Source organism: Theropithecus gelada, chromosome 15 (genome assembly GCF_003255815.1).
Source record: "Theropithecus gelada isolate Dixy chromosome 15, Tgel_1.0, whole genome shotgun sequence".
Classification (NCBI taxonomy): Eukaryota; Metazoa; Chordata; class Mammalia; order Primates; family Cercopithecidae; genus Theropithecus; species Theropithecus gelada.
Window position 1 is genome coordinate 15,462,845 of NC_037683.1, and position 17,007 is coordinate 15,479,851.

General features: G+C 39.7%; 1 protein-coding gene across 6 annotated transcripts in view; it reads left to right on the forward strand.

The window, feature by feature from the left end:
• The window catches only part of DENND1A (DENN domain containing 1A), a 544,396-nt gene that overhangs the window by 263,826 nt on the left and 263,563 nt on the right, over positions 1-17,007 (forward strand). For all 6 annotated transcript variants that reach the window (XM_025359631.1, XM_025359633.1, XM_025359632.1 and 3 more), the window contains one exon: positions 11,475-11,585. In XM_025359631.1, the coding sequence (XP_025215416.1) occupies positions 11,475-11,585 (111 nt within the window). The remainder of the gene's footprint in view (positions 1-11,474; positions 11,586-17,007) is intronic.

Genomic DNA, 17,007 nt, shown 5'->3' on the forward strand with positions numbered 1-17,007 from the left:
CACAGGTAGATGGCTAACTGATCAGAGCATTGGATCCCTGCTCCTGTTTTATTCAGAGCAGGTTAATTTCCATTGCTTACATTGGGGGTTGAGTAATACTTTGTTTGAGACAAAAGTATTCTTTTAATTTTTTTGTTAAGTTTCGAAAGTTACATTTTTAAAAGCACACAAAATGTATACACTTTGTATTTGTTTTTCTTATAACAATGTACTATGAACATCTATGTCATTAAAAATTCTTCACAAATATTTTGTTGAAAAAAATTAATACTAATACATAGAGGAAAAAAATGAAAGGCCCCCATTACCACCATCCGTCCCAACCCCAATCCCACTCTCCCTCAAGTGTTTGATGAAACCTTTCTCTAGGAATTTAGTGTTATATGTGTGAGTACCTGTGTGTGTTGTAGATGATTTTTAAACATAAATATGATGCTATTTTTTGGTTTAATGTATTCTAAAAGGTGTTCATATCTACCTGCTTCATCCTTTTTAATGATATACTTATTTAGTGGTATTTTTATTCTTATGAAAGTAATGCATATTAATGGCTTAAAAACATGTAGTACTACATAGTTGTTGATGACAACCAGCAATTTTCAAGTTGCCCAGCTACTTTCAAGTTTTTAGCAGCTGTGTTTCCCTCTGTATTTTTGAATAACTTATTCATATTGCTAAATCTTTTTTTTTTTTTCGGTTACAGATATCACTTATTGATTTTCCTATAGAAGATGAGTTTTGGTCTTTTACCATCTATAACCCTCCCCACCCCGAAACACACAGAATAGCATTCTCTCAGTCACATATTTCCCCTCTCCCATTCTTTCTATACCTTTAGAGCATTTTTACATTAAATCAGAAGTTACTGTTTACATTTTAATGAGCATGCTGAAGCAGTTAGTAGATTACCTTTCCTTTCTTATACAACTTTTTGTCACATAAGCGTTCTTGGGTTTCACATATTTCTCATTCTTGATTTTATTCCCTCGTTTTGGTGAAACATGTGCCAGTAGTTTTCTTGAGAAAGTACTTGTTAGAGGCAACATTTTTAGACCTAGCATGACTAAAAAGAACTTCCTCCTTCTCTTTTTGAGACAGAGTCTTGCTCTGTCGTCCAGGCTGGAGTGCAGTGGCACAATCTCTGCTCACTGCAAACTCCACCTCCTGGGCTCAAGCAATTCTTCTGCCTCAGCCTCCCAAATAGTCATGGCTACTGGTACCCACCACTATGCCTGGCTAATTTTTGTATATTTTAGTAGAGATGGGGTTTCACCATGTTGGCCAGGCTGATTTTGAACTCCTGACCTCAAGTGATCTGCCTGCCTTGGCCTCCCAAAGTGCTAGAATTACAAGCATGAGCCCAGTTTCTTTATTCTTCTTTTGATAGTTTGACTGGGTGTAGAACTCTAGGTTGGAAATTACTGTATCTTCCAAACTTTGAAGATGTTTCTCCACTGACTTCTAGCTTTGCTGTTGCAACTAAGAAGTCTCAGCCATTCTGATTCCTGTGATTTATTTATTGTAACCATCCTTTGATGGTCTCTCCTGGTATCCTGAAATTGCAGTGATGTGCCTTGCTAGGGGCCTGTTTTCATCTATTGTGCTGGGCACATGGTGATTCCATTTAATCTGGAAACTCATGTCCTTTAGAGCTGAGAACTTTTCTCACATTATTTCTTTGAAAAAATACTACTCTTCATTTTTCTTACTTTCTTTGGGGCCTCTGTGATAGAATGTTAAATCTCCTATACTGCTCCTCAAATTTTCTTGTTTTTTCTCTCCTATTTTCCATCTCTCTCTTTTAGTTTTCTCTCCACTTTCTTCAGCGAATCTTTCCACCTTTGGAAATTTACTTCTGCCATTATATTAATATTTTCACTCATCTGTGAGACTGTTATTTATAGATTTTAAAAATTGTTCTTCTCCTTGTATTATTTTCTTGCTCAATATTCCTATCTTCTGTTTGTTTTGTTCCATAACTTTGACTGTAGAGCCTTTCCTCAAATGGCTGGCCCATCACATTTAAGAGTGAGGCATTAAAAAGCTGACTGGATGCTCTGTCAGTCATTTCTGGAGCTTGGAACTAGTGTGGCTATTTTCGGGGCAGGGGCCTCTCAAATGTCAGTATCAGAATCTTTTCCTTTGGATTGGTCTGTTTTCTTTGCCTTGGGGAGTATATGCTTTAATACCAGTGTTCTGGAAGCTGAGTAGGAATGGTGGGTTATGACATGTCAACATCTAATATGTATACCTTCATTTAATACTCATTTCCAGTGTAAGGCTTTATTGCCTGTCCTCAACCATACCTGGTGTCCCCAGGCCTTTCTGGTTCCATTCTTCTAGAAAGTAAACACATATTCCTCTGGAGAGGTGCAGGAAAGTCTGTTGACAAGCTCAGTGAACTGGGAGAGGAGATCCTTGGGATTGAATTACTCCTATTTTTATTTGCACCCCCTCTCCTAGCCTTCAGAGATTCTGGGTGTCTCCAGTTCCTTTTTGGAATTGTTTTTGTGCTATGAGTTGGGCTGAATGCTCAGTGCTGTGCGTGCCTACCTTATCCGTAGCTTTCAGCTTTTTTTCTCAACCTCAGTCACATACTTGTCAGCTTGGGCCAGATCATTCTTTGTTGAGTGGGGCTGTTTTTTACATCGTAGAATATTTAGCCTTGGTGGGCCCTACTCACTACATGATGGTAGCACAGTCCCCTCCAACTGTGACAACCAAAAATGTCCCCAGGCATTACCAAATACGCCCTGGGGGACTAATGGCCCCAGGTTGAAAACCACTTCTTTAGTCACATCTGCTTTTTGGCTTTCAAAAATTTGATCTCTTTCTTCCATTACTAACTCTTTTCCTGTTTTTCGGCATTTGTGCCTTTTAAAATTCTTTTACTGTGACTTTTTCTGGGAGGGTGGTATCAGGAGAAAGAAAAGATAAATGTACGTTTAATTCACTGTATTTAATTGTTTTAACTATGCTTTCCCTACTAATAGATATTTATATTTTCTACTATAAATAATGTTATGATAAAAATGATTGCCTAGGTTAGGTACATTAAATTTTTTTTTCGTTTAAGAACAAATAATTTCTTAAGAACTTGATTTTAAGGTACCTGGAAGTTCTGATCATTTCTAATTTTTCAAAACTGCAATTGAGATTAGGAAGTTTTTTTTAAAGTCCTCTCATAGCCTTACCTCCAAAGCCTGTCTATACTGTATGCTACCTCTCCTGCCCCCACTATTTAAAAAATTTACATTCCTTCTGCTGGTTTTGCCACTAATGAACGAATTCCCTGTGCATGACCCATTGTCCCTAAATCCTCCTTTGCAAACCAGTAAAAGGCTAGCCTTGTTTGTTTCTAAGCGGAATGGTAATACCAATCTGCCAGACTCCTACCGTACATGATTCCGCTTTAATCCTTAGAGCTACTCCGAGAGGGGTAGACGTGAGCCCCATTTCAGACAGGGAGCCCAGAACCCATAGAGCTGAGGTGGCAAGGTCTGCTCGTAAGCAGGGTGCAGCGACCCAGGTTTGTAAGGTTTTGTTCCTGTTGTACCCCACTGCCTCCCTGGAATTGACGTGTTCTATTCATGAGGAAAACAAAGGAAATGATTTTTTAAAAAATATAGCAAATTACAAAATGAAGCAGGAAAGCCTTTCCTCTAAGGAGAATCTGAACTTTTGTAGGACCAATTTGTGTGGTTTTTGTCATAGAATCACTATTGAGCTCTAGCCATGTTCAAATTTGCATATTAATCTCTTGATAATTTTTCAAGGATTAATTTAAAATTACTAAATTGCTGCATTGCAAATTGAAACAAGCAATAACTGTGGGGTTGTTATTCCTTTATGATCTGGTGTAGTGGAAAGAACATGAATTTTAGAGACAACCAGACTCTGGGCTTCACTACCCTGGGACCCTGGGGCAATTTCTTGGAGCCTCTAGGTCCTTATCTACAAAAGGAAAATGTGAGAAACTCATGAAGTATTAAATGTAGAGTCCAAAGACAATGTCTGGTGTGATAGAGATGCTGCTTTCAGTGGTCTGTTTCTTTTTCTCCTTTTCTTGGCTCTCCCATAATTCTAGTCTTAACCTCCCTTGAGATCTGAGTTGTGGCTGAGGGCTGAAGAACATTATTCCTGGAGTACATCTTTTCTAGGTTTTTGCTCATATTTCATGGTTATGGAGATTAATTATTTTCCCTTCATGGGGCATGTATTTCACAGAGCCTTGAAAGTGTCTTAGCAGGCCCTTTTCACACCAGAATGTCTGAAGCTTGGAACTGGTGTGGCAAATGGAGCCCAGGGCTCCACTGCCTGTAATATAGATGGTTTGTAAATATTTATTGATTATCTCCTCTAAGGAACATAAGCAACAAAAAGGATAAATAGGCTTTGGGATATGGAACTTAATAATGTTCTATCACCAGATAATCCTGTTCTCCTGGACAGCTTCAGAGAAGTGTTAGTATAAAAAAAGAGACGAAGAAGCTGGTGTTTATTGAGCATCTACTGTGGACTAGATCAGGCACTGTTTGTTATGTTCTGAAATCTTCACAACAGCCTTATAGTATGGTTGTTATCTCTGTTCTGGAGAGGAAATGAAGCCCAGAGATGTGAGGTAACTTGCCAAACCAGGAAATGCTAAAACCAGGATTCACACCTGTCAGTATGATCCAAGCATTGAGATGCTGCTGGGTCTGGGCCCTGGCTCCGTGGCTCCCCCTACCTATCTAAGAAATTGCTCATCATACGTGTAAGTTATATAATTAATTGTATGAATGTTTGGTAAAATGTCCTCTCTTCTTCTCTAAGGACAGAGATCAGTATTTTTTGTTTCACTGTGGCACTATACCCAGAACAGAATAGATGCCCAATATGTATTTATTGACTGAACAAATGACTGAATGAATGAATTAACATGTAGCCCCCCCGCCCAGGAGAAGAAAAAAGAACAATTCCTTTCAGTTGGCTTTTGGGCCAATTTGTCTCCCAGACATTAATCAAAAGCAAACGTAAAAATTTAATTCTTTTCCCTTTCAGATCCCCATTGAAGTTAATTCTCATTATTTCTACAATTTCTTTGTAAAAATATTTTCTTTCTTTTCAGTGAAAAACTATCACTCTGTAATTGCTCATCAGGGTTTTCTCTGTCTATCAAGATAACACATGTAGGAGTGAATTTTATGCAGGCAATAATTAAATGAGCATAAATCTTTATAAATTTTAAACAGTTGACCTGCATTTTAAAAAAGTCACAGATCATGAACAGTTATATAGTAATAATTACATTGTAAACCAGCTGTATAAAGGATTTTTTTTAAGTGTCCAGGTTTTGAAGTTTACTTTTGATTAATGGATAATCATATAGACCTTCATTTGGAATATTAAACAAACCTGTCTTAATTATCTAGTTGGTGTCATACCAAGTGGTTAATGATGCGAGGAAAGCAGTTAGAATGGACAGTTACATATAACATTGCCCAGACTCCACTTTGTCAAAAGATGCGCCATGATATAGAAAAGATTTATGAACTCATCGTGACTTTCAAACATAAACAAAGTTGAAGTGGTAGTAGAAGACCTATTATCAAGAACTGCGATTATAGAGAATTCCATTGTTGCTCTTAAGAGTTGTCAGGTAATTGTTTATTCTAATGGTTTTTCCATTCACTTGGAGGGATGAAAGTTGACCTCTGGGTAAACTCTGCTTTCCTTTCTAGAATACACTTCTCTGATTTGATTGCTTATGTGAATTTCTGGGATTCTTTCTTAGGCAGATTGTTTTAGATTCCAAATTTACAGTTACCTTTAAAGAATCCCTCCCAACTAAGGTTAGTTAAATTCTTAAAAAAAAAAAATCAGTTGAGGGTTTTAAAAATTTATATTATGGTAAAATATAATTTGAACAGGAGTTATTTCAGTAAACAAGACCCACTGACAAAACCAAGCCTCTTGCATTGGAAGCTGCCTTCAGACACAAGACAGTAGGTCTTTATCATGTGTACCATGTATGAAGTGGAAAGTCACAAAGACTAATAATATGACAGACAGTGGGGCGGACTAGCATCTGTTTCGAAGGCTCCAAGGAGTACCCAGCTTAGAGTCAGTTCTTTGGTTTGAGGATTATCTCATTTCCCTAAGGTATTGAACCTAAGACGCTTTCTCTCTAAGCCCCACTATATCCCCTCCCATCCCCACCCCACTCCAACTCACCCCATCGCTACCACCCCCACCTGCTTCATAACCTCAGGCATAGATCACAGTGAGCCTCAAGTCTCCAGCCACCTGGATTGGTACAGGAGCCAGCAGGGACAGCTATAAGGGAGCAGCCATTATGAGGCTTCTCCTGGGAGGATGGGGGTTTTGCCAGGTGCCATTCCCTTTCTCTTTGTCTGGATTTAGAGCCACAGGGGTTTGCACTGGACCTGACGCTTACCAGTGTTTCTTTGCAGAGATGAGAAGTGGAAGCCAAGAGTCTAAGGAGCTTGTGCGTTGCAGGCTTCTTCTGAAGTGCACCTTGCAGGCTGCTCTGTCCAGAGACCTTCCTCAGATTTGAGCCCTTTCCAGCCTGGGTGGTGGATAGCTTTGTAGCTGTGCTACCCAGCCCTAGAGAGTGTGGCCAGAAGAGATGCTAGGTAGAGAGGCACATGCTCATGGAGACATAAATGTATGTGTAACTGAAATAATGTTTAAACTCCATGAGTAGGAAGGGAATATCCTCAAGCCTAAAAACTTACTGGCACTAAGAAAACCGAGACCTTTTGAGCACAGAAGCTGGGAACTAGTCCTCAAAGCAAGGTTTTCCTTTCCAAGTAGGTGAGTCACACAGAGAAGTAATTGGCAGAGAATGAAGAAAGTAGTTACTTAGGCTCAGCCATGGTGGCATTACAGCCCAGGACACTAGGCCTAGGACGAGGTGGCCAGGGACACCATGTTTGACAGGAATTATGGTACTTATAAGAAGTATTTATCCTTTATTAAAAGAATGGACTCTTCCTTTAAAAACCTATTTGGGCAAGTGGACAAGTATGGTGCATAGTAATCTGGAAGCCCAGGGGTCATTTGAGACTTTTTTCTCCTTCCCTCCACAAGCCTAATTCATCGCCAAGTCCTGTGATTCCACTTTGTAGATTATCTGTGACATCCACACCCAAAGCTTTGACCTGAATTGGTATTTTAACATATATTTTAATCATTTCTTTCCCAGAATATGGCAGCAGCCTGTTAGTTGACTGTGTTGTCTCCTGTTTGCCCTCTTATCTGTCTCCCACAGAGCCTCTAGGAAGATTTTTCTGAAACACAAATAGGATCATGTCAGGATCCTTCAGCACTGCCCTGTCCCTAGCTCCCCTGCCCCCTGCTCTCCCGCCCCACCTGCCCCTCACTCTCCTCCCTGCCTGTAGCTCCTGTCCCCACCCTGTCTTTGCCGCTGCCTGGAATATGCTTCTTCCCTCGTCCACTGAGTAAACCCCTGTTAGGAGGCCCAGACCAAATGTCTTCTCTGTCACAACTTCTCCAGCCTTCTCCTGCATATCCATCAAGGGGGTGAGGCTTCTCAGCCATGCCTGGAGTGTAGTCTCAACCATGGTACGTTGCATACTGGATTTCTGAGTCTAATGTCCCTCTCACCCCAGAGTAAGCAGGAAAATGGAGATCACAGTTAGTTTATCTCTGCAGGCCTAGCTCCTGGGAGGGTGCTAGGCACATAGGAGTTAAATAAGTGTGTGTTGATTGCCTGATTATAGGAGATAGAAATGAGAGGATGGGGACTTAGTCCACGGAAGAAGCAAAGGGCTGGGAGAGTGGTTTATCTCGTATCTTTTATCAGCAGAAGCTCGTAATGTGTTCTGGCTGTAGTCTTGACTGAGGACAGCCTGCTGCGGAAGCCCTCCCTTCTCCTATCCTCTGATCTTACCCATCGGAGAAATATGGTTGGCCTGGCTGTGAAATGAACACCTGCTTCTGTGTACAGCCCTCACCCCAGTTACCTGATAAACCACTAATTTATTTACATTTTTAATAAATGTAGCCACAGATACCATGAAAAGTCACCCCTCCCTCCTTCCACCATCCCCAGCTACTTACCAGCCTTTGTGCAGTTTCCAGTGGCAGTTCTTTTTCTATAGGTTCTTCACCATTACTGAGTAATCAATCGCTTCATCCGACTCAGAGCCGGGTTTTCCAGAGTCACATGCTACATTCTTCCTAATGTCCCACATGGTCTATCTTCTTTGCTGGTGCGTTCCTCGCTGCACTGCTCTCGCCCGAGGGAGGGACCAGCGCCCTCAGCCATTGCTTCCTCCCTGCACCGAGCTTGCTCTCATCAAACTGCTGGATGATGGGAGAAGCAGCTTCACCCAACAGGACCTCAGTCTCGTGGCAAAAACATACTTAAAAAAAATACTGAGTTACTGGAAGATGGGAACAATGGAAGCATACAGGGGAGCTTGACAAATGAGTTGAGGAAGTCTCCCGGGAGGAGGTGACATTGGAGCTGGGCCTTGAAAAGTAAGCAGGTGTCCTCAAGGAAGAGCGGGGCATTCGAGGCAGAGGACATGGCAGAAGTAAAGGCCTGTGGGTATGAAAAGGCATGGCAGGCCTGAGAGAGTAAGGATTGGTGTGGCTGGAGGAGGGAGATTCCTGACTCTATGGGGCCTGCTTCTGAACTGAGGCTTGGTGGGAGCTGCGAGTGCTCCCTGCAGCTGCTCCCGGGGCCCCGCTCTGCCCCACAGGTGCTCCCACGGCTGAGCGAGGTTCCCAGGGCTGTTGGCGCTCCCACCCACTCCCACCCGCTCAGGCGGGTGGCATCCCAGAAGGAAAGAGGCAGGGGAGGAAGCAGATAAGAAAGACAGCTTCTGTTTAGACACAAATATCTTGGTAATCAGCACAGATGGGATGAGAAATACCAAAAAAAGTACATGACAGTTTAGAGAGAATTTGGCTAAATGTTACATATTTTTAACATACCTGTGTAGAGTTTTTGGAACAAGCACCTGAGTCGCTCAGAATCTGATTGGAGATGGGGAACATGCCTCAATCAAATGGTGTTTTTATTTCAGAAATGTTCCCTTCTCCATCCACAAAAGTATCCTTGTGGGTTTTTTTTTTCTCCCACCAAAATAAGGCGCAGGATTTGTCTCTGACGCTGTGTCTCCCTATTTGGACGGCAAGCTGTGTAACATATTTCTCCCCAGCGTGAAGCTTCTTGGCAGACTCTTGAGGCCACGTTTTGGTGGCTTCAGAGTTATCTTTGGATCTGTCAAAAGTGCTAATGGGCTTTCTGGCCTTCTTTAAGCTCCTCATTTCTATTTTCTTTTTACTTCCATCCTCTCCTAAAAGAAAAATTCATGTAATTCATCAGCAGTTAAGCTTTTTACCGAAATGCTCAGTGAAGGGCCTCGTATTTTTGTTTGTGAGGAGAGCTGTGCCATGTCACCATCTTCAGAGCAAACCCCACCCTTACATCATTAGCTCTGCGTTCCTCCGTCCAGTGGAGGAACCAAGATACACCGGGTGACTCCTTCTGACTGCCTTTGGTGTTTGCTATTTTGTTTTTCACTGAGTTTGTTAAGAGGCAAGTTGGTGTGATGGTTAGGGTATGAGTTTCGGATTGAGGAGATGTAGTTTTGAAACATGGCTGTGCCCTTTCTAGCTGGGTGACCTTTAGAAGTCTACTGAGGCTTCCTGGGGCTCAGTTTTTTTTTTTTTCCTCATCTGTAAAATGGAGATGATAATGCCTGTCTCAGGCTAGTTGGGAAGATTGGAAAGAACACCTGTTGCCTGCCACATACACATCACTCCGTGAATGGGGTAACAGTAACTTTTAACAGAAGCATGTCCCTTTCTTTAGGCATACTTGATCTTGTTTTGTTTCTTTTTCCAAATATGAGTTTTACCTACAATTTTGTGTGGAATACAAAGAGCCTGGATTTAGAGACAGACCCACTCAGGACTGAATCATGTCACATCCACTTACCTCATGACCTTTGTCAAATTACACAACTTCTCTGTGCCACTGTTTTCTCATCTTTATAGAGGGATAATAATACTTAGTTCAAGGAGCAGTTTGAAGATTAAGTGAAATGTTTAATAATAGATGTGAACCTTTCCCATGATGGATGTGCGTAAGAGGGACAATGTGGTGTAAGGGAAAGCGTATAGGCCGTGGAGTCAGATCTGCCAGTTACTGACCTCTCCCAGACTTCTTTATATTGGAAAGAATAACGCCTCACTGGATTTTTGTGAAGATTGCACAATTATACATCCACAGTGTCTGGTACAGTGGCTGGCACTGGAGAGGTAGTTAGTATATAGAGCTATTAATTCAGTTGCTCTGTATTTATAAAGGTTGATGGTTAACCTGGTACTTCAGTCAAACAATAATAAATTATAAGATAAGTGCCCGGTTTTACTCCCAGCCCATAACATTGTTGAAAAGCACTTTATGCTATTTTGCATGTAAAATCCACCTGGTTTACTTCAATTTATGGGTTATAGATCTTTAATCATTATAAACTGCAACCCCTGGCAATAGCATTCCTTCCCTCCCCAACCCCTTTCATTTTCAGAGGATTATATTGTGTGGCATTGAAAACCTGTAACATTGAAGAAATTAGCATATTCATATGTATTGTTAAAGTCAGGTGGGTATAGAATGCATTGTATAAATGAAACACATTCCATTTTTTTTCTGAAATCTGAAGAGTACCAATCTATAGTACTAATTAAAAGAATGAAGCCCAGGCTACAGGGGGGAAAAAAGCTAGTTAAAACACTGCTTTGTCACAACTTGCTGCTGTTTGTCTTCAGTTTTTTTTTCCCCCTTTTGAATGAAATACCTGGAAATTGTAAATGTTCAAAATTGCCTTAATTCCAGCTGAGCCATTTTAGCGAATGTAAACTGTGAAGGAGGGGATACCAGCAGTGATGACAGGAAAGGAGCTCGCCTGGCCTTCGTGGGTGGCATCTCCTGGACAGAAACGGGCTCAGTGCCAGAAGCATTTTGGTCCCTGGGTACTTTGTTTTGCTTAGGCATATGGCACAGCACATCGGGAAGGTTCTAGGATCTGGGGCCCAAAGATTTGAGCAGCAGTCCTGTCTTCATTGCTTATTAGACTGTTCCATCTTGGAGAATCTCTCTGAGTCTTGGTATCCTCATTTGTAAGATACATGTAGAATTCCTGTTCTGCTCACCTTTAGGAACTGACCTAAGTGCTGTATGCAACCTCATGTTGTAATCACCACACAAAGATGTAATTGCTCAGGCTCCTTCCTCTCTAAGGTGTCTTCCAACTTTACTGTTCATGATTTTACACAGGAGGGGGATTTGGCCTTCAGGCTAGAAAGAAAAGGACAGGGAAAGAAGAGAGTATACTTTCTGATTATTTTCTGTTTCTTATGCTCTTATTAGATACTGTTATAATAAGAAGAAACAAAATCAGCCACAAACCGTGCCTTCTTCTTTCTCCTAGAGAAATCTGACAGAATATTTTGTGGCTGTGGATGTCAACAACATGTTGCATCTGTACGCCAGTATGCTGTACGAACGCCGGATACTCATCATTTGCAGCAAACTCAGCACTGTGAGTAGACAGTCTTAAGACTGACTTTGTAATGATCTAATTTTAATTGAAAGATACATCGGCAAGATGAAAGAAGATTTTAGGAAAAGGAGTCAGCTACAGTCCCTTTATATGGCAGCATGTCATTTTCATTAATTGTTCATTTTTTTTACAGTGCCAATGCACATTTCATTTATTCCTGTAGTCTCACAATTATAAATAGCTTTCCATTTGATTGAGTGTTATGAACATGTTGCAGATTTCTACATGAGCTTCGATTAGTGTCATTTTTTAATGTCTACACCATATTTATGATACAGATGTGTCATTATTTACTGTATCATTCTTCTCTTGATGGCCATTTAGGTTGTTCATTATGATTTAATCCTTTTAGTAGATAATACTGCAGTGAACATCTTTTGGCTTCTATTGACTGTTGCAGTTATATTCCAAGGAGTGGGACACCAGGTCACAGGACTTGATAAGCACTATTATTTAGGGACTGCCAAATTGCTTCCCAAACGGGCGGTGCTTGTTTACAGTGAAGGCTGCCAGCTGTAGATGAGTGCACCATTTTCACGGCAGCTTTGCCAGGAAAGAGAGAGAGTGTGCGTGCGTGTGCTCAGGTGTTTTAATTCTGCTAAGAAAGTAGATATGTTATGGTATTTCAGGCTTACTTTAATTTTAAAATTACATCTTTGGTTAGAGGTAACTGAATATTTTCCATGGGTTTATTTTTTTATTTGTATTTTGTTAATATCCTTTCACATTTATTTTATAGGTGTCTTGATTTTTTTTATAAATTATAATGAACTTTCTATATAACTTTTGCTGTGTGTATAATATAAATATTTTTATATTCCTTTTATTTTAGTTTTTCACTTGCTAAGTATAAGAGTTCACATTTTCCCCAATAGTTTTTATGAAAATTCTTAAGCTATTATAGAAAGTTGAAATAATTTTACAGTGAATGCTGATATACTTCCATCTAAATTCTACTAGTGACATTGTGCCAGTTGCTTTATCATGTATTTATTCAACTATTCATCATCCATAGCATCCATTAGTCCATCTTTTTTTTTCTTTTTTTGAGACAGAGTCTCACTCTATCACCCAGCCTGGAGTTCAGTGGCGCTGTCTCGGCTCACTGCAACCTCCACCTCCCAGGTTCAAGTAATTCTGTTGCCTCAGTCACCCAAGTAGTTGGGATCACAGGCATGCACCACCACACCCAGGTAATGTTTGTGTTTTTGGTAGAGATGGGGTTTTGCCATGTTGACCAGGCTGGTCTTGAACTCTTGACCTCAAGTGATCCACCCACCTCAGCCTCCCAAAGTGCTGGGATTGCAGGTGATCCATCTTATTTTTTATGCATTTCAAAGTAAATCACAGGCATCACTTTACTTTCGCCTAAATAATTCAATATCTGTTTGCTGGGTTTATTGTTGTTTTTGTTTGTAGACAAAACTTATATACAGAAATTGACTGGAGGTAGAATGCCTAATAGGCATCCCTCTGTTAGAGAGAGTAGAAAAATATTTTCATAAGCAGAGAGTTCCCTAATGAAGGGCCTGTGGATAAAGTCAGTTACGTGTTTACCTGTGAATAAAAGGCACCTAATAATGAAAACTCTCTGAGACTACTAGAGTTTTCCTTATGGTTTTTATTATACCTTCATCATTTTATTATTTCTTTGGTTATTGATTACTTATCAAGAACTCAGTTTTTTGTTTGTTTTTTATTGCCCACTATGTGTTAAGAATAGCCTATAGTCGACCTCTTGCTTTGTTTTACATTTTATTTTACACCATACGTGCAGTTCATAATTTCAGGGCACAAACACCCAGACTGTTTCAGAATGAGAATATTGTCAACCACATCAATCATCACCTCTTTAAAAGAGTCTAGTCCATAACCAGTTACTGTTGCTTTAGATTGTTAAATTTCAGTCAACAAAAACGTGACATCATCTCAGTGGAACTGAATTCCCTATCATTTAATCATGATGTTTTTGATCCCTGACTGTGTGCCATGCACTGTCCTAAACACTTTTCATGTATTAACTCATTTAATCCTTAATACAACAGCCTTAGTGGGTTCTGTAATTACTTCCGTCTTATACATAAGGAAGAATGAACCTTCTGTGTGATTTTGCTCTCATCAATGTAGTGGATTAAACACACAAAGTTATTTCTGCTTTCTCCCAAAACTAAAATGAAATAAAGGAATAAATCTACAAACACAAAGAACAGATGCAGCAGAAATTTTTAAAATAATAAGAAAATACTGTTAGCAACTTTATGCCAGGATTTGAAAACTAAGGCAAAATAGAAAAAAATAATTTAGCAAAGTTGACTCCAGAAGAAATAGAAAAATTAAATAGGTTATTTAACTTACAGAAATTGAATCAATATCTTTACATATTTTTCCAGATAAAACACTCATCCCAGGTGGTTTTACAAGTGTGTTTTATCAAACATCTCAAGGAAAAGATTATTTCAATCTTAGACAAACTCCTTAAGAGTCTAGAACAAGAGGGAATGAAACCCAGCTTTTCCTGTGACACTTGTATAACCTTGACATTCAACACAGAGATGGCACAAGAAAGAAAAATCAGCGGCCAATGTCACTGATTAATGTAGGGGTAAAAATCCTCAAATAGGAAGCAAATGATTGATGATACTAGAAAATCTATTAATATAACTTACATATTAACATATTAAATGGGAAAACTTTTATGGTCCTCAATAGAGGGACAGAAAGCACTACCATGTTCATGAATAAGAAGACTTAATGTCTTGAAGATTTTATTTCATTTCAAAATGATGTATAGATTGTATACAATTTTGTTCAAACCCCCCATAGGGTTTTACATAGTGCCTGACAAGCTAATTCTAAAATTAATATGGAAAAGCCAGAGAAAGAGCCACAACATACTTGACAAAAAAGAATGGGTTGTGGAAGCTTGCTTTACCAGATATCAAAACTTTCTATAAAGTTGTAGTAATTACGATGCGAGTACTGGGATGAGGATACACATATGGGCTGATGGAACAGAATAGAGAGCCCAAAAACAGATCACATGTATATGGGCTCTTTATATCATAAAAGGTGGCATTGCAGAATCTCTGGGGAATCAATGGACTTTTCAATAATTGGCTGTCCACATGGGAAGAAAAAGGAAGACAGTTTCTATTGTACACACACAAAAATAAATTCCAAATGGATTAATAACTTAAATGTGAAAGACAAAATTTAAAAACAGAAGACAAAATAGAATACTCCTTGATGATCTTTGGAGTAGAGAAAGGCTTATTTAAAGATGGTCCAAAATATGCATTGTATAAAATAAAATATTAAAATTGTGAACTTTTATTCATTAAAAGATACTTTTCTGTGAAAATGACTGAAAAGTCACAAGCTGAGATTTGCCGTATAGAAAAACTGACAGAAAATTAGTATAGGAAATAAGTACAGAACTATGACAATTAAAAAAGACAAACCTGTCAATAGAAAAATTGGCAAAAGGCATGAATTAGCATTTCACAGAAGAAATACAAATGGCCAACATCTATATGGAAAGATAGTCAATCACATTAGTAATCATCAAAAAGCACATTAAAACTACAGTGATTATAGCTGGGCACAGTGACTTACACCTGTAATCCCAACATTTTGGGAGGCCAAGGTGGCAGGATTGCTTAAGGCCAGGAGTTCAAGACCAGCCTGGGCAACATAGTGAGAGCCCTGTCTCTACAAAGAAAATTAAAAATCAGCGTGGTAGAACGTGCCTGTACTCCTAGCTACTTGGGATGCTGAGGCGGGAAGATCAGTTGAGCCCAGGATCATGGCTTTGCAGTAAGCTATGATCATACCACTTCACTCCAGCCTGGACAACAGAGTGAGACCTTGTCTCTTAAAAAAACAATCAAAACCAACAGTGAAACCCTAGGTTTGCAAAAAATTTGGTGGCTGACAAAGCCGGGTGTTATATTGGAAAGGTATTAGAGAATGTCGTTTACTACTGTTTGAAAGGTATGTGCTACAAAACTATTTACGTATGCCCATCACTCAGCAATTCTCCTAGGTGGAATTTTATGTGTATACACAAACCCCTTGGTCATGTATGGTGGGATACATGTACAAAAATGTTCACAGGCGCTTTTTTTGGGTTTTATTTAAATCCTGGAAATAGTTCTCATGACTACCAAGAGAACTGATAGACTGTGGTGTAGTCACACAGTGGAATATCGATCGGATCAATGAAATGAACTGTACTGTCAATATGATTATGATTCTAATGTAGAAGCTGAGTGAGGAACTGGGTTGCACAAGGATATACTGTACAGTATGATTTCATTAATATAAAGTTCAAGCTAGAAAAACTAGATGGTATCTTGTTTGGGATTCACACAAACTACAAAGGTAAAAAGAAATAGTTACCACAAAATTTAGGTAATGGTTTCCTCACAGGAAGAGAAAAGACTGGTTTGGGAAGGGTCATGCAACGGACATCAAAAGTTTTGCTTTCTGTCTTAAGCCAGGTGAGGAACCAACACATTTTGCTATAAAGGGCCAGATAATAAATATGCCTTTGCAGGTCATATGATCTTTGTTGCCACTGCTGGGCTCCGACCTTGTAGTTGACCAGAGTTAAACTAATGTGTGTGATTGTGTGCCAGCAAAGCTTTATTGCCAAAAACAGGCAGCAGGCCAGGCTATGCCTTTTCGCTGTGGTTTGCTGACCCCTGAGCCAGGTGATAGGTTTGGGGTTCTTACATTTTTTTTTTCTTTAAAAGTTGTTTATATGACATGCATACTTAATATATTTCAAAAATTTTTAGAGGCCTAAAAAGAAGGTACAAAGCTCCTTTTTCATGAAATTTTAGAATATCAGAGATAGAGACAAAGCAGTTCTTGTACAAAGATTAAGAATCAACATTGCCTGAGATTGGGCAGTGGCAGTTCTGGAAACCAGAAGACAGTGAAGCAGTGTCTTGACCTTCTAAGGGAAAATGATTTCTAACCTAGAATTCTATCCCCATCTAATGGAAGCCCTCAGGAGAGAGTGCCAGGAGCCCACACCACATTGCTCAGCCTCCTGGGGCCTGTACTCCTGGACTCTGCCTTCCCTTTGCGGATGAACCGTCTGTCCTCTCTGAGGCCAGTCACTTTGCTTGTCCAGCTTGCTTCATGCTGCAAATATTTATCGTGAGGTTGCCATAGGCACTGGGGATACAGCAGTGAACAAAACAGGCGACAATCCCTGTCCTCATGAAGCTTGCATTCTAGTATCATAGGTCCTCGATAAGCCAGAGGAGTTAATTATCTCATACAGTAGGAAATGGTTAAGTACTAAGGATTTTAGGTAATGGTTAAGTACTACATTTTAGGTAATGGTTTTAGGTAATGGTTTCCTCACAGGAATGGTTAAGTACTAAAT